The 18,506-nt window shown below is 38.2% G+C and overlaps 1 protein-coding gene across 1 annotated transcript in view; it reads left to right on the plus strand.

Moving 5' to 3' along the window:
* Positions 1–18,506, plus strand: part of LOC114655850 (rab effector Noc2-like) — a 175,021-nt gene that overhangs the window by 20,642 nt on the left and 135,873 nt on the right. The window contains exons 2-3 of the mRNA XM_051931247.1: positions 11,506–11,610; positions 14,029–14,172. Coding sequence (XP_051787207.1) covers positions 11,534–11,610; positions 14,029–14,172 — 221 coding nt within the window. The 5' untranslated portion in view covers positions 11,506–11,533. The remainder of the gene's footprint in view (positions 1–11,505; positions 11,611–14,028; positions 14,173–18,506) is intronic.

Here is an 18,506-nt window from a genome sequence, read left to right on the forward strand (position 1 = left end):
TTCTTATGCGCCTCCAGACTTCTTTTTGTAGCACTCTATCATAAGCCTTCTTCAAATCAATGAACACCATATGTACACCTTTCTGTTTTTTCTCAATGCTTTTCTATGAGTTGTCTGAATGCAAAGACTGCATCATTCGTTTCCCTGGCATAAAATCAAACTGCATAAAATATCACTGTTGAGAAAAATCAGAACACCTGTTCCTCAGGACTGTTTGCACTTTTTGACAATGCATCTTCATGTTGTAACAGACTTACGTAATGTGTATTGCAGCTTAGGTGAAGGGTCCCAATAACAAGATAACCACTCCTACTCAAAAGTTCAAACAGATAATCTGATGAAGGTATCCCATGTGCAGTGTCTGGATGACACATCTGTTGTTGAACGACAAGATCTAAGAATTCATGGTGAAGGTGCATCCATACACAAAACAAGTCTGGTTAAACATGTGTTGATTATTCAGATTATGAACACAAGAGATCTTGTTGTCATTGGGAGTTAAGTTCAGTGAGGAAGACAATAAGTCTATGTTTGAAGATAGCTGTAGTTTACTTGCTTTGTGAAGTGAAAGTCAAGTTCATATCCTGGAGCAAATGTAAATACTGGAGAGGGTGCTAGTCATTTATAACAAACCCAGTTACCAGTGGTTTTGTTTTTTGTCTTCTCAGGGACCTGGGTATATAGTTAGTGCTAAATGTTTTACAAGAATAAAAACTTAATGTAATTGTCAGTTGATTTAAGTCGGCAGGCATAAGAAAAGCACTCGCTGATTCACTTTCCATTTTCTATTCGACCAGGGTGCCCATCCTCATCAACAGTTATTAAGTCTCTCTGGGGAATTCCTTGGTGCTCCTAAAACTAGGTGAAAGATATAATCTGGCAAGTATGTCCTGGCTCTACATTCTGCCCAAGGAACCTCTGTGAAGAGTGGTCCGTGGCAACGTGCTGGTTTTAAATAAGTGCTGTCTCTAATTGGGTGCGGGTGAGTGAAGGAATGCTCTTCACTCCAGGAACTGATGGGGTTGGGGGGTGTCAGCCGAATTGAGAAGGCACATGTGATTGCTTGAGTGAGGCAAGTGCATCATTAGTTTCTTGAGTGGTGCATGCACCCATTGGGAGAGTCAATTTAACAGGAGACAGCACAATAGAGAGAGGTGGGGGAAAAAAAAGAAAACGGGGAGGGAGAGCGAAAACAATGTGGGGAGACAGCAGCATCAGGTGGCGAGATGAGACAGGCCAGACAGCTAGTGGGAGAAAGGCAGCATGCAATCATGGGCCCCACGGAGGAGCAATGAATTGGCACTCCAGGGGCTGGTTCTCTCCACTGACTATATGAGTAGAGTGGGTGCGAGCATACCGGAGTCTTCCCCAGGGATCCGAGGTACGACTACAGGAGCGTGAAGAATAACGTGAGGATAACTAACCCTGGATGGTCTGGCTGGAGCTGTGTGAGGCAGCTAAGATGGGGGTTGAGTGATTAAGACTGTGGCTGTTGATGCCTCTGCCGGCTGAGTGAGCAATGGTTGAGCTGAGGAGACAGGGATGGAGTTGTGTTAGGCTCCTCTGACTGTACACTAAGGACCCAATGCCTGAGTTGTTCCTGCTTTTCATTTCTCAATTTAAGGATGGATTTTTAAATGCATAAATTTCACTTTTTTATTTATTTATTGAACTTTTGAGTATTGCACCTGTGGACACTGTTTTGATTTTTTTTTTTATAATAAAAGGACATACTCCTTGCTATGTACATACTGATTTGCTTGGCTTGTTCTGGTTACATTACTGACAGTTGTGGGATCAAGAGGCTCCCCCAAGCAGCAGGGAGTGTGGCTCTGACCCATACCATCACGAATGGTGGCAGCGGTAGGATAAGCCAAGGCAGTGGTGAATGAAGACTGTAAGAAAAACAGCAAGCGGATAGGTACCTGACTGTTTGAAAAAGAACCCACAGATATAAGCCGGAATAGGACTTTTAAGAACTTTGAACTTTTTAATGGACTGACTTTCTTATTGGTTGTTTTTAATGTCTGTTTTAGAGTTCTTATTCTTTTAATGTCCTGGTTTTATAAGGGGGGGTGGGGCTTTGGTTTTGTTTTATGAATGAATTTGTTTTAGTGGTTTCATTGGTTTTAGTGTGGTGTAGGGCCTCGCCATGGACATGGATCACCAGTTGCTTTGAACTGGGAGAAGGTTTCCTTTCCTTGCAACTGGAGTCTTGCAGAGTGGGGTGTGTGAAGAGTGGTCTGAGGTGATGTTCTGATTTTAAATAAGTGTGCCCCGTAAAGTGCTGGCTTTAATTGGGCACAGGTGAGTGAGCGAACATGCTTCGCTCCAGGAACCGATGGGTCAGTGGGTGCCTGCCGAATTGAGAAAGCATGTGCAAGTGTATCCGTCAGGAAGGTGCATCATTAGTTATTTGGACGGAGCAGCACGTTCATATCTGGGGCCCATTGGGAGCATCAATTTAAAAGGAGCCAGCACAATAGACAGAGGAGAGGAGAGGTTAGGAGAACACGCTGATAGAGCACATTGCCGCATCCACCACACGACAAACCAACTCAGGATCCAGATTAGGACCCGAGTGCAGCCATGCAACGGGTGATACCTCAGCACCACACTAGTTCAGATGGAGTGGGAACAGTGTGAGGAGGTGGAAATAAAAAAAATGGGCATAGAGAACAGAAACAGAGTGTGCAGAGAGCAGCATCGGGTGGTGAGATGAAACAGGCAAGACTGCTTGTGGGGATAAGGAAGCTCAATCTTGGGCCTCGTGAAGGAGCAGCTATGGATTGCTAGTTTGCCCCACTGATTATTTGTGTTGAGTGCGTACGAGCATGGTGGAGTCCTCTCCAGGAATCTGAGGTATGACTGCGGAAGGATGACGGAAGGATGACTGACAATGGGTGACAATGGCCGGAGACATGTGAGGCAGCTAAGATGGGGTTTGATTGATGAAGGCCGCAACTGTACTTTGCAGAGTATGCTTTCTCATGGACACAGTCACACTCACAAATATTGTCGAGTTTGGAAGTAGCACTCAACTATTAGGTTCATGTCTTCATGATGTAGGAGAAAATTACTACAGACCTGAGCAGAGTTGAGAATGTGCCATCCCTAAACAATGTTCTTGGAGGCAGCAGTTCTAACCATATTGTTTTATTAATTTGCCAACCTATTCATTTTTCAAAGTTACTTAGCCCATTACATAGTCATGGGGGGTGTGCAAAGCAAGGTCTACCCCCGGTCAGGACACACATTTCATCACAGGGGAAATTCCTGCACACATCAATATTTATTCACACTAAGGGGGTATTTAAAGAAGCAAGTCAGATAAGTTTAAATTGACTTGTTCAGTTTATTTCAGCTGGTTTTGGTTCCACCATTAGGACTGGGGCAAGTCACCCTTGGTACCTGAGACAACTAAATGTCATCTCTTAGGCTGCTCCATACCAGAACAAAGATAAAGCTTAGTGTAGTGTTGTAAATTGAAAGTTCATAAAAATCACATTTAATGAGAAATAAAACCTCAAAGAAATTTAAAGTTGAGCTTCTTTTTTTAGCATATCTAATGTTGATATATTAGCTAGTTATACTATCGTTTAAATTAATTTGATACGTTCATCACAAAGTGGTAAAACATTACCTAACCTATACAATGAGAAAGCCAAGAGTTAATGATATACAATATTTAAATTATGTCATTTGTCATCATCATATTCTTGATGAGATGGTTTTTCTTTTAGCATATCTAATGTTGCTGCAAAATGGTAAAACAATAAAAGATAAAGTATACATGAAAATGCCAAGAATTAATAATAAATCACATTATTACACCATTATATCAAGTTATTATGCTATTTGTCCCTATTGCTTTTTTTGTCAAGAGAAACATACACAGTAATAATAATAAGTTATGAAAGAGTTTTCCATGGACCTAAAATTGAAGATTATAGAAAGTTCCAATTCTAACAAAAAGTAGCATAGAAATATTCATAAGTAATGTAATGTACAAGAAAAAAATGGCACACTTCAAAACCTTTCTGGATGGTGTGCTTCTTTCTTTGGAGTGGGAGCTCACGTACTTCGTAGAGCTTTTAAAACCCCAGTGTGAATAATGATTAGAAAAAAAATCCATTGCTATTTTTCATATATATGTCATGACATTATTTATATGGATTATATATAGTAATAAAGTGTAACATGTATTAAATAGATTCAATTGTACACCTAAATAATTAATTTCATTCAACCTCTTTATAATTCTTATAACAGTTCATATTGCTCTTTTTCCATTACTGATATGTTGTCAGGATCTGGCAATAAAACAGAAAAATGACAAGCATGGTCTGGTTCTCCTACTGAGGAGTTGCCTACAGGTGTTTGTGGTTGCATTAAATGTATAAAAAGCCAGTTTGCTGTCAGCAGCCCTATAGGATCATTTATGGCATCTACATTTCTTGAAATTCTGTTGGATAAGGAAACTTGGGTTATTTATTGGGGTTTTATGTTACAAACTCCTTGGCATTTCCAGATGACTTTATATTTACAAAAAATATTCAGACGTGAGCATCAGTCAGCTTTGCACCATTGTTACCCTAACTATTCTATAACATTTCATTAATTATTTACTGCTCTGATGCTGATCTTTCTGATCATAAAATAGGTCATTACGATAGCAGTTGATGAGAAGAATTCATAATTCATTGCAGAATTACAGTATTTGAGGGCTTCTCTAGAGTGCCTCTTTTGCTCTTGCATGATTTGGCTCAAAAACTAATCAGCACATCGTCATCTCATAACAGGCCTATGTTTCGAGTTTGGTATTTTTCCATCTAGCCGTTTTAGCTCTAGACTGTTCTCTTGAAACTGTGACATACAGACAGACACCCATCATCGAGATATTGATGTTTTCGGTATCAGGGGACCCTAAAACATCGATATTCTATTGAAAACTGGAGAATGAAATTTTGCTCAATAGATGACAGGTTATGGTTGGGGAGTGTGCAAAGCAATAACTATACTGTACATGCATTTAGTTGAAGCCACACATTGCCAACTCAGCCAACCATTGCCTATTGGTTTGCTTTATATCTGGCGCATTTCCACAGTGTTGGCACAGTAGAAAATCTTGGAAAGGCATCAGCATGACAAAAGGTTTCCAAAGGAGTACCCAAAGGAGATTTCTTTTCTGAAATGTTTGTTTTTAAGTTTTCAGTACTTGAAATCAGATGTTCACAAACAAGCTTGTTTACAATCAAACTCAATAAAAGGAATTTTTCAATTGACTAATGGAATTAACATTCAGTTATACAATGTACAGATACCCAACTGTGAGGTACTGGTATTTAATCAGTCTGCTATGGAATGAGACACAGTCTCTCTCTCTTGCTTAATAGCAGAAACATTTACTTTTCAGGTTAAGTCAAGCATTATTTCTTGCTCTACTGCTGTAAAGACCACCTTTGTCTCTGTTACATTCACTTCTATTTTAAGAATTAAAACTCTAAACTTTTCCCTGCCATTCTATAATACACCATGCATCCAATTAGCTTCACACTTACTGTCTCATGTACTCAATCTGTAAATATTCTACTTTTCTGTGTCTTTTTTTGAGCCATTATAGATGTTCTTGGTGATCCTTTCTTGGAGCTACTTAAATATGCCTGTACTTTAAAAAACTGCATATTGGCTAAACCCATCTTGAGTTAACGTGCAACATTTTGTGTTAATCTGCGCCACCACCACCTGATCAAATCATCGTGATGTCCCTACATTGATGGAATAAAGGCCAGAAGTTCACATGACTGTCATCATCAAGTTCTTCCATGTGAACCCTGAATACAATGAGGACTGATTGAGGTCATTTATGTTAGGTAGAATGCCTAGAGGGGGCTGGGTGGTCTCGTGGCCTGGAACCCCTGAAGATTTTATTTTTTTTCTCCACTCGTCTGGAGTTTCTTTTGTTTTTTCTGTCCTCTCTGGCCATCAGACCTTACTTTTATTCTATGTTAATTAGTGTTCCCTAATTTAATTTTCTTATTTATTTTGTCTTTTCTCTTTCTCTTCATCATGTAAAGCACTTTGAGCTACATCATTTCTATGAAAATGTGCTATATAAATAAATGTTGTTGTTGTTAATAGAACCAACTGAGCATAAATTGCAAAAACAAACTTAGCTTAGCTTACTCTGCTAAGTTTTGAGATAATAATTCTTTGTGGAATAGACCCTGGTCAACCCAGACTTACCATTTAACCTAAAAAGGACATCTTTAGGATGTGGGAGGGAAGTGGAAGATGCAATGAAACCCAGCTGAACCCTAAATTGTCCTGCTTTAGTAGAATGTTAATGCGGGGGCACTATGAGACATAGGTGATGTTTCTGCCTTGCTTCTAGCCTACTGATCAGGTTCCCAAACCCCTACACTGGGAAAATAAACTTGGATAGTAGAGGGAACCGTTTATGTAAGCCAAATATATTGTAATCACAGCCTTCCATATTTTTCACAACAATTATTTGTGGTCTGAAGAGCTTTTAGTTCCTAATAAAGGTGATGTCCAAAAGAAATACACAAGAATAAAATGTTATACTGACTAATAAAATGCACTGGTGCAGAAAACAGTGTAGTACTAGGGGATTGTACCGTGTTATCCATTATTTATTTAGGGAGAAGTTAAGCAAAATTAAGGTTAGGGTTAGGACACCTTATATTGGCTAACTAGAAAGATTACAATATGCAAACTTTCGAGGCAACTCAGGCCACTTCTTCAGGCAAGATGTTGAAAAGGTGTAAAAAGATTTCCATAGTATTATAGTTATTGTTGTTTTTAGATCTGTCATGCAAAGTAACACTTTCCATTGAAAAACATGCAAGAGTGATGGTTCACCTTTACCTATGCTGTAGGCTAACATTGGAAACACAACAAATGAGAAAGAAGAGCCAATCTGGAGCATCAGTGTCCTTATTAATAAATAAATAAATACTGTAAGGGGCACATGAATTGCATGCTTCCAAAATGCATCCTAGCAGCATCAGATAAAAGATAGGAGCCAGCTGTGGATGTACAACAGGCATATTAGAGATGCCAGTTATCTAATTTGTATGTCATGGGTTGTAGGAGCAATCCTGAGTAGTTAGAAAAAATCAACAAAGACACAAGTTGAATTTATAAACTCCACACAGATAGTGAACATGCTGGGAATTAAATTCAGGTCCCAGGTTTTCGGAATTCAGGTCCCTGGGAAATGTGATAGCTTTCATTTTCACCTAGCACACATTCAGTTACAAAATTTAGAGTGCTGTACTCATTTGTTAAAACAATAAAGTAAAACACAAATGCGTCATGGAATGTGTACATCATTTTTAATCAAGGCTCTTAATCGTAACACCAATTAACAGTAATATAAAGGACAGGAAGCTGAGTAAAGCAGTTGCCACTTGTCTTTTTCTATAGTGTGTTCTTGATATGCCTCATATCAACTCTGAAGTATACACGTAGTGTCTTGGTGTGAATGTAACACATTGGTGAATCTGCTCATCATTTCATCACATCAGAAACTGACTAAAACTGCAAACAATTATGTTGGTGGGTCTATTGATGACAAGCATACAATTGAAAATCTACTGTATCCAGCAACTGAATTAAACTCATGCTTTTGGCGATACAAATTAGAGTCCCGTATGTTGTGATGTGGAATGAAATATCAGAATCATATCTCGATGAAAAAATGTACAGTACTGCATATTTTCCTTCCCCAATTATGCTGGAGATGGGGCACATACAGTATGTGCTACAAAATTATCTCTGTAGAGAGCAATTCACTGGAGTCTTATTGCTTCAGATCATGAGGTTTCTGGCCCTTTGCCCTGCTGGTAACTGTATTCATTTTCATTCAGACTGAGTAACTGATTAATCAATTATTGTATCCACAGACTCACATCCTGACACACAGACATCCTTCTGAAAGCAGTGGATGCCTAAAATGTGCAAATACAGAATTTTAGACTCAAAATCAACATTTTGACTTTTCACAGTGCTCTTCTTGCTGGGTATACAGCTATGGAATTGACAGGAAAAGTCAAAAGTTGAAACCTGCCAGTGGTATTGTAGTACAGAGAAGATCATTATGTTAGTTTTCCAAATATCATAAAACATGAATCAAGTGTTAGATCAGTGATTCAATTGATAATACTTTAATTTGACTGTATAATTTTCATCATGTGGAAATGTTTACACAGACCAGTCCGAAGTTTCTTTCCTGAAGAAATATCCATTGTTACTGCTTTCCATATCTAAATCATAGCAGCTTTCCAGCTGTTCAGTTATTTTTATATAATGATGTATCTTCATTTCTTGTGAATCATGACACTCCTAGTGCTCACTGGTTTCCTGGAATTTCCACTGAGTGTTTGAGTGTACATGTTTGTGCTTGTGCAGACACGTGTCTGGCCAGATTTGAATACTAATGTAAATGTAAATGTAAATTACAATGACTTTGTTTTTATTATGACCAGTAGGATTGATTTCTCTGTTACTGTTTGCCTACCTTGTTTATATATGTACATTTTGTAAGTTCTGGTTTTCCTCCTTTATACCCAATTGAACATGAGTGGGTACACGTGTGTGATGCCTCATCCAGAGCTTGATTAGTCCTTAAGCCTAAGTTTATCAGGGTAGGCTCAGACCTTGTGACCTTGAACTTGATTAACTGTGTGTGAGAATGCCATGTTACCAACTGAATAGGTGTGTGTGTTATTGCCTGAGTTTACAAACATACAAACTTTATGTTATATAGCATCTTTCTTTAAAAAACACCATCCTAACTAACTTGCTCTGTAGGCTACACTGCCCATGTGAATTGGGGAAGCTTTAGGGGGTGTGCGATTGCATGTATGCTTGTGTATGTATAGGTTGACAATTAAAAGAAAACGTTTTGTGTGATGTTTACGCTGTATGCCGGCTGTCACATGTCTCATTCTTTCCATGTGTCTGTCTGTAAGACTCCTGCAGTTCCAGTTCTGATAATCAGGCTAAAGACCTCTGTGTTTTCCAGTGCTTTATAAAATTTAATTTATTGCTATACTTCATCTCTCCCTTGTCCTGTTTTTACCATTTGTCCCACTCCATCTCGCTGGCTTTGTGATCTTTATTTCTTTAACATTATGTACAGATGATAGATACTAAGCTAATGCTTTGTGTTAGAACTCACTTTGAATGGCTCTACTGCATATCAAGGGTCAATTTATTATTGAGAGAAGAATGTGGGCTGGGTGGCCACATCAGAACATCTTGACTGCAGTTATCTGCCCCTGGTGTGTAGTTAAGTATGCTCAAATGAATTTCCATGAACAACCATGTTGCCAAGTTAAGCATGAAGTGTGCCAAGTGATGGATCATCATCCATTGAGGATTATCTCATTGATTACTGTAAGGAAAATCTCTGGCTTCACAAAATCTTGTAGTTGAAACAGACGGACAGATGGATGGAAAAATAAAAGAATGAATGGCCAAATTAAAATGAATAGTGGGTGGTTGATTTTATCTGAATAAGATTTACAATCCTTATACAAGTATTCACCTCCTTAGACTTCAGTTCTTTACGTCTCACTGATTTCCATTATATGCACTGCAATGAAGTCAATAAAATAATAGAAAAAAAGAAACAGAAAGAAAGAAGGAAATGACAGTGGCAAGATGGCATTTCTACCATCCAGTTCTTTGACTCTATTTCCCCTGGGATGAATCTGGTATAAAGTCGTAAACCCATGTTTTCTTAACACCAGTTTACACGCACAGCACAAAGACAAAGATTGCCAAGTTAATTGTGATCTCCAAACAGGCCAGGAGTGCATATGTGCAGAAGTGTGCCATGTGATGGACTAGGATAAAGAATACATATGATAATGAGAAACCAGAAGTACTTACGGAAGTGCTCATGTTCACTTGTTGTATATTTCTCTATGTTTGGCTCATATTCCTTCTTCTCATGGCAACTTTTTCTCAACTTTAAGTTTGTCTGGCTTGAGACACAAAGACTCTTCTTGGAACTATTTCCAGGGGGTATGGAGCCCTGCTACTAGATCAGGAATCAGCAATGGCTAAAGAACTCCAGGAGTCATCATCAGTGTTGTGCATTGAACTAGTTCAAAAGAGTGAGTTCATTGAAGAAGCTCATTTTTATAAGAACAGTAAACTTAACATAACATATTTGCAAGTGAAGAACTTGAACGTGAGTTAGTTCAGCTTTATGTGACATTCTGGACCTGTTTTAGGTCCAGATTAAACGTTTTGCCTTACCCTGTAATGTAGGGGTGAAGCCGAGTCCGAATACGGTATTTGAATAAGCACAAAAAGTGGATTTTTTACGGATATTTATTTCATACAATTTTTTTGCGATTTATTTGTATTCAGAAAAAATAACGTAAAATCAAATAGGCACCGTCTTTGTCTGCCTGCTTGTGCTTAAGCTGCACCCCTGCTGACATGAGCACGTGGTGAAACTCCGCTTTCACTTTTAGGAAAATGCTGTACTTCACAAGGCCACTTTATATTTTCCCCTTTGGACATGTAATATGTGACACGAATTTTGACCGGCAGGGTAATAGGTTAGTTCAACTACACAATGGTTGTCACATGGTTGGAAATATAGCGGTAATTTATATGTATACTTGCATCTATTTAATTTCTTTTTTGACCAGGAGGATATTAGCATATATGGTTATACGTGTTTGCTGCTGGGTATAACTCAATAAAGTGTATTTAAATAAATAGTCTTCATAATTATTGTATATTATTCAAGAATAGCCTAATATAAGGCATGTAAAATTGAAAAAGGTAAACTCATGGGTAATGTATTCCCACTCCTTAAAAAATACAAAATAAACTGAACTTGAACTAGTTCAAAATTGAAATGGTGAACTATGAACATGAATTTATTCATTTTGAGATGTGTGAACTGAACTTTGAACTAGTTCATGTGAGGTGTGAACTTGCACAACTCTGGTCATCATGTAGCAGCTTCCTCTTATCCCTGAAATCCAGGACACATAGCGGTTATAATTCAGAGCAAACAAGTCTCTTTGCTGCCATCCAGCAGCATGAGGGATGTCATGCCTGCTTCTCATTCTTCCCCAGTATTCTAAATTAACAATTTTGGCCCTGTAGTAATTATCTCTAGAGCTCTGTACTCAGTCCTGGATGACAGAGTCCTCTGTTGGTGGTGGCCTGTTATCAAAGATAACATCACCAGTGTCTTGACAACCTGGGCACTTTATGGCCTTTCTACTGTGCTACTACATCATTGCAATTACAATCCCTGCTTTTACATTGAGTTCCTCCCATTCAGTGCCCGAGAGCCAGTGGGCTAGTCCTAACTTATGGATGGCTGTAGTGTGCTTTCATAGAAGTGCCGCACCTCATGGTAAATGCATTAGGACACCCACCAATTTTAATTTCTTAAAAATTGTGGATCCCCTCTCCTGAAATGTTTTTTTTTTGTGTCCACAGATTCACTTGGCTTTCATCATATTGCAGAATGGCTGAGAGCATTTTCGGAAATGGAATGGATCAATGGATTTGTCCAAATGATCGCCAGCTTGCTCTTCGGGCCAAGTAATTATCACTTTTTCATTCATACTGTTAACAATGATTTCAAATCACCTAATGGTTGTTCCAAACATTATAAAGCTATTATTACTGTATGTTTGTGAGACAAATTAAAAGAATGTATAGAATTATTGATAAATGCAGAATTTTGGGTGTAACACTTAAGTGGAATTTCATGCCTAAGAAGATCTTGTCACAAAATGGCATTTTAACTGTTCAGTTTATTTTTCACCCTTGGTATCTAAGAGGCTGACTTGACTTCTCATTCATCATTTCTATTGTGTACATTACTTGGAGACAGAATCCTGAGATTTATGAATTAAAACATTTACCTGTCCAGCTAGAAGGCTGTCACCTTCCACACAGTCCTATTCATGTATCACATGGCAGAGCTGGTTTACTTCAGGCCATGGTCATTTTTAACACTAGAATTACCAGAGCCTATGAAAAAACTCGTAGATCTGTCCCACCTTAAATCGCTTCTTAAATCTGTTCGCACGTCTCCGCCACTCGTCTTTTGTCTTCTAAATTTGCAGATAAAGACAAGCTGCAAACAGCTGACTATTCCATCCCCCCACTGACTTAGAACGTGCACGAACTTCTCCCAGCTCATGCCTTGATTGATTATCTGGGAGTGAAGTGGAGTTTTAGAGTGGAAATAATAGATCGTTATTTGGAACACATGCATTTCATGTGTGTTCCGTTTCTACGGTAATCTGTGTAAACACATTTTTAAAACAGAAATGTTTTTCATGTTCTAGTAGTAAATGACAAAATGTAGGCATAAACTATATAATGTATGAAGCCTGAAGTCCAAATATCAAAGAAACACTTTCACGAAAGGTACAAATATAACAGAACAAGTGCACTTTTATTCAAAAATAAAATAGCCACCTTAGTATCCAACATTGACACTTATTTACTATGATGGCCCCGTGGCGCAACAGTATCAGTTGCTGACTGGGAATCACAAGTTCAATCCTGCACGACTCCCTTTTGAGAAGTGAACTGCTCTTATTTTTACTATTTTAGAATAAAAAGACACATTTGATTTCAGTCTGTAACAGCCGGTGTAATTTATGATATTTGTAAAGGTTAGCTTTGTTTTTGTTTTTTTTATTCACTTTTCATTCTCTCAGTCATGTTCAGGATCCTTCCCTACCCCATCTGACACTGCTGTTTTTACATAAAGACGTGCTATAGCTCTGCAGTGTATCACAATACATACGACCGCGTGTTTGTTTTCCCCCAATCTTGCCAGTCCCCACATGTTGCTGTATGCTGTTTCTTTTGTACTCCAGGACAAGCAGAGGATAGCATAGCAAAGAGCAGTAACTTCAGCACTATATGCAATCATCTGACACTGCTGTTTTCACATAAAGACGCACTATAGCTCACCCAAGGAGCGCCCTTCCTACATTTACGACATGTGTACTTGTTGCAGTGTACACACCTCTCTATGCTATGGTTCCTATTACACTGAACAAGCACCTGTAATTTGCAACTCTATTCATTATGTCAAAACAAATATATGTGACGTTTTGAAGAAATAATTTTATGATGCGAATAGTACCAATCAGAAAACATTGTCGAAGTAATGCAATATTATTTGAAAACGAACAGCGTCAGATTGGGTGCAATTTATACTGCCGCTGTTACTCAGAGTCAGATCAGAACCTGAAAAAGTTGAATAAGCTCCTGTTCTGACTCTAAGTAAAAAAGCATGAATTAATCAACAGAAATAACCACGATCGACATTTTAAACTTAATGATTTACAGTGCATACCAGTTTATAAATTTTATGTCCGTTTGAGGCTACAAAGAAAAAAAAAAACACTTCCTCCCCAGCAGGGAATCGAACTTGGGTCTCTACGACGTGGCAGGGCTGCCGTGCTCTGAGTCAGCAAATCTCAGCGTTACACCACAGAAGGTGTTGTGACATCCTTGAACCTTTTGTGAAAGTGTTTATTTGATGTTTGGCCGTCAGGCTTCACACATTCTATAGTTTATGCCTACATTTTGTAACATTTATTACTAAAATATGAAAAAGTTTCTGTTTTAATAATGTGTTTACACAGATTACTGTAGAAACGGAACACACATGAAATGCGTGTGTTCCAAATAACGATCGATAATTTCCACTCTAAAACTCCAGTTCAGTCACTCCCATATAATCAATCAAGGCATGAGCTGGGAAAACTTAGTGAACGTTTTGCAATGGTGGGGTATGGAATAGCCGACTGCTTGCTGCTCCTCTTAATCGGCACATTTAGAAGACAAAAGAGAGGTGAGAACGGTTTTAAGGTGGGCCAGATCTACGAGTTTTTTCGTAGACTCTAGTAATTCTAGTGTTAAAGCATACATATCTTAAATGTCACTCCTGGGTCCTTGATGAGAACATCTCTTCTACTGTTTGACTCACAGGCTGCAAACAGGCTGGTCAGTGCATACTTTTCAGTCTGAAAAACAAAGGAAGAGCCAGAGTCTTAATTCTGATGAGCTGGACATGATCGTGACAGTAATCCAAAGAGCTGAACGTCTGGAGCAGGTTGAGCAGCAGAGAATTGGGTAAGACAGAAAGGGGCTTGTCACTTTTTACTTTCTCATATAAGTAAAGTATTATAATTGTCCAAAGACTTTGATTTTGATGAATCTCGACGTTTTAGACCTCCCTGACTTTCTGGTATACTTCATATACTTTCTCATATACAAAATGTAGGGAAAGTATTGGAATCCTTTAAAAATTACATTTCGAAATTTTGATGAATCTCGACAATTTAGATCTCCCTGAGTCCGAAAATACCATTTTTGGAATTATGTCTGTGTGTCTGTCTGTGTGTGTATGTAAACATGAGTATGCTTTCACTTAGGTCAACCAAATTTTGCATACAAGTATTAGGTACAAAACGCAGATTTCTATCAACTTTTGGGCTATTTTCGTTAACTGGAAGTTGTACTTTACCTTTTATTTTTACAGCTACAGAGTCTGATTTATTCAACTTTATTTTATAATAATTGTTCAATATATTATTAATTTGATTTGATGTTGATGGTTCTTTAATGTACATAATATAAAAATATAATCATTGTCTTGAGGTTTACTCCTCAAATATCCATCCCCATATCTGAGTATACGAGAAAATCTAGGGGAGACCACTCCCGATTTTTTACCTATATGTATACTTTAGGCTAAGTACCATTGTCTTCTCATCTAAAAACACTGGTCTATGTTGGGCTGAACCATGTTTTTCCTTCTGGTGTACCTTGCAGCAGAACTTAACTGCAGAGTAATAACCTTAATTCAAACAGTGACTATCACATTAACTACTGACAGGCTAACCAGGGCTTGGTTAGAACTCTGGCCAGCACATGTGTCATAAACTCACTGACACAGGGGATAAAGGCAGAGAGATCACCTTTTATATCTGTTAACATTCATAAAATAATTGATTCATAAAATCAATTACTTTATTAATTTCTGTTTAAAGAGAATTTGTGTAAATGTACTGTACATAAGAACAGTGATGAAAGCTGAAAAAAATAAGTGCTGGTACTTCTCTTGTTGGCTTGGCCATGTGGATATCATCAAATCATACTCAATTTTGAATGTCGGCTGAACCTAAAGATACTAGGAGACACTGCTGATATACATAACACATGATTCTTTAATGACGATACACAAATTCCAGATGCTCAAATGAAAATCTGCCTGTAGCTTTGGTGTACTGTATCTGTAAACGAATGCCAATGCTTAATGATGTTATAAACTGTTCAGAAAACTTTACTTGTATTGTATTCAACCCTGTGCATTTCTTGATTTTACTTAATGCAATTCATCAGATGAGACCATCTGCTGATGTTACTAGCATCATTAGGTGCTGCATCAAAGGGTTTTTTGCTCATTCCAGGGCAAGTAGTGGCATTCGCCTCCTGAGGCTGCTCACTACCAGAATGTGTTTCAGTGTGTTTTGAATTTGAATGACTTTGTTTTAAAGTGTAAAATGGTATACCATCTGGTTTGGATCTTATTCTCATTTTGTCCCTTTTACAGCCAGGCTACCATTATAACAGATATGCAAAGTTCATCACATTCAGCCAATTTACCATTAGCAGAATGAATAGGATAGGAGATCACAGAAGAAAATAAATGGGACGAATGCAAGGTGACTTTCATAACTGAGTGTATTCTGGATAATAAAGTTTAGAGAGGATTGTTTTAGGGCTTCTCTCTGTGAATGTTCACCTTGTCATTGTGGAGAGGTTTGTGTATCCCCATGATTCTAGGAGCTATGTTGTCTGGGGCAATTGCCCCTGGTAGGGTTACCTAAGGAAAACTGGTCCTAGGTGAGGGACCAGACTCTTCAAGACTCTTCAAGGACCTCAGTAAGCTCGACCAGAAAAGGGAAACTAGAGCCTTGCCCTGAAGCCAGGCCTGGGGAGGGGAGCTCGTCGGTGAACACTTGGTGTTTGGACCTTTACCCATGGGATCCAACTGGACACAATCTCAAGGAACAACATGGGTCTGTCCTCCAGTGGGCCCACCACCTGCAGGAGAAAGAGCTCTAAAGAACCTTGACCTTCAGCCAGAACGTATAACCTGAGGACAGTCCTTCATCAGTGACATTGGGGGGTGACTTTCTCCTGAGGCTATACCTACAGAATACAAAGCACATAACGGAAAGTTTTCATATAATACATATATACAATATTAGCAAAAATGATAAGATTACATCAGCATAAAACAGACAAACCAAATACAGAAACAGAACTAACAATATAAAATAAAAAATATCTAAAAAACAACAAAACCATTAAACAAGCAAAAATACACAAACCAGGGCAACAACACTAGCTGACACAAATGCTCATGAAAAAATCATGGTACTCTGGCAAGCGAATACTAGCTCACCTGAAGCACTGATTTATTCAAAGGGTTTGCTTGACCATTAGTACAGATACATGTATTTCCTGGGTCTGAATTGCAAGCCTGGTTGTTGTTATCTGAGTAGAGTAACATTTCCAACCTGGGGGCCTGGCCACTTGTAGGCCTTGGTGGCATTGCAGGTGGGCCATGGCTGACTAGGACAAACTGTCTTGTCTTGACTGCAATTTAAATGGGCTGCGGACTTGGATGGAGTTGTGAAGAGAACCCCAAAGACTGCCTTATGTCTGAAACACCTGGAACCATAAGAGGCACTGAGTAAACAAAAGTAGGGCATGTCAAATACTTCTGTATTCAGCTACTTGCTCTGCAATCACGAGCACCTAAGCAGCTCAGTCACACTTCACAGCAGGAGCTGTTTGTCCACAGACATTCTGTCACAAGAGTAAAAACAAGCCGAAAAGGTTTTAGAACTGGTCTACCATCTGTTGTAATGGGAAATGTTTGATCGCTGAAATAACTGTCTGTGCTTCTAGCTGGTCATGAAGCAAACAAGTACAGTGACATTTTGTGCTTAATGGGGAGCTGGCTAAAACCTGATATACTGTATATTGTTTTAATGCTGGACAGATTTCATCTAATTCTAGCAGACAAGAGACCATGTGTGGGGTGGAAAAAAGACAGAAGGGGGAACTAGTCATCTATGTGAATGAGGAATGGTGTAAATGGGTGGATATTACAGTTAAAATTACAGTTTGTAATTCAGACATTGAAATTCTGGCTGTTGAAATTCATCCATATTATTTGCCCAGAGAGACAAATTACATCATCCTTATTAATGTTTATATTCCTCCCTCCACAAATGGGGACATAGCAACAGAAATGATTCAATTGGTCTCCAACGCATTAATGATGACACAGTCCGACCCTGCAGTTATAATATTTGAAGCAGAATTACAATCTAGATGTCACACTGTCTTTGTTTTAATCTGTGAGTGTATTGGTAAGGACATAACCAAATCAAATGTAATAAAGTAGTGGTCAGAAATAACTTTATTTAATGGAGTAATATTTAAATTCTGAATGTTCAACTCTGTAAATTATAATTAAATCTAATGTGTGGTTATGATTATGAGTTGGACCTTTGACAATCTGACAAAATCCTGCTGAATTTAACAAAAAAGTAAAACATTTGCTAAAAGTGTCAGTTTCCACATCAATGTGTACATTAACATCCCCCATCAACAATCATCTGTCTATCTATCTATCTCTCTATCTATTTTGTTCCTGACATGTAAAGACATTATGATCATAACAGTGTGCCCTGTGTAAGTAAGTTACCTGCCTTGTACACAATTCTGTTAGGAAAGCCTTTGTCCCACATACCACTGAACTGGATAATAGGATAAAAAAGGTTGGATGACAAAAAATGACAAGAGTAAAGTGATATTATTAACACACTTCTTCAGCTGTCACAGTATATTAGGAATGTGAATTGAACTGATAGGCTTGTGGTTCAGAATCCAACATTAGGCCATACAGCCTAAATTATCCCCAAGTCTGATTTTGTACTGCTTCAGTTATAAATCCTACTAGGTGTTATGTTTATTCACTATATATAACTGTTTCTAGCCCTAACCATAAAACCTAACCCAAATTTCTAACAACTAGGACAAATTACCACAGCCATTTCATTTTACTCTTCTTTTTTAACTGGACCTCATTTCAACTTTTTTCATGCAACATACAGTGCATCTTAGATTAATGTGTAGGTACTACATAGAAGTATATATACATCTGCCATACAATTATTTTACCTATCTGTACTGTAATACAAAGCCAACATCATACAGCAGATATTTAGAGGAGAAAGAGTGACACTCGTTATATGCACTTCAGTTGCTTTATTTCATTTTTCAGGAGATTTTATCCAAGAAATGTAATTCTGCTTGTCACCCGCTGCTGCCAAGCTAACCCTGTCTTTTTATAAGAGGGTCACTCCAGCAGAATAAACACACTA

Source organism: Erpetoichthys calabaricus, chromosome 8, assembly GCF_900747795.2.
Source record: "Erpetoichthys calabaricus chromosome 8, fErpCal1.3, whole genome shotgun sequence".
NCBI classification, from domain to species: domain Eukaryota; kingdom Metazoa; phylum Chordata; class Cladistia; order Polypteriformes; family Polypteridae; genus Erpetoichthys; species Erpetoichthys calabaricus.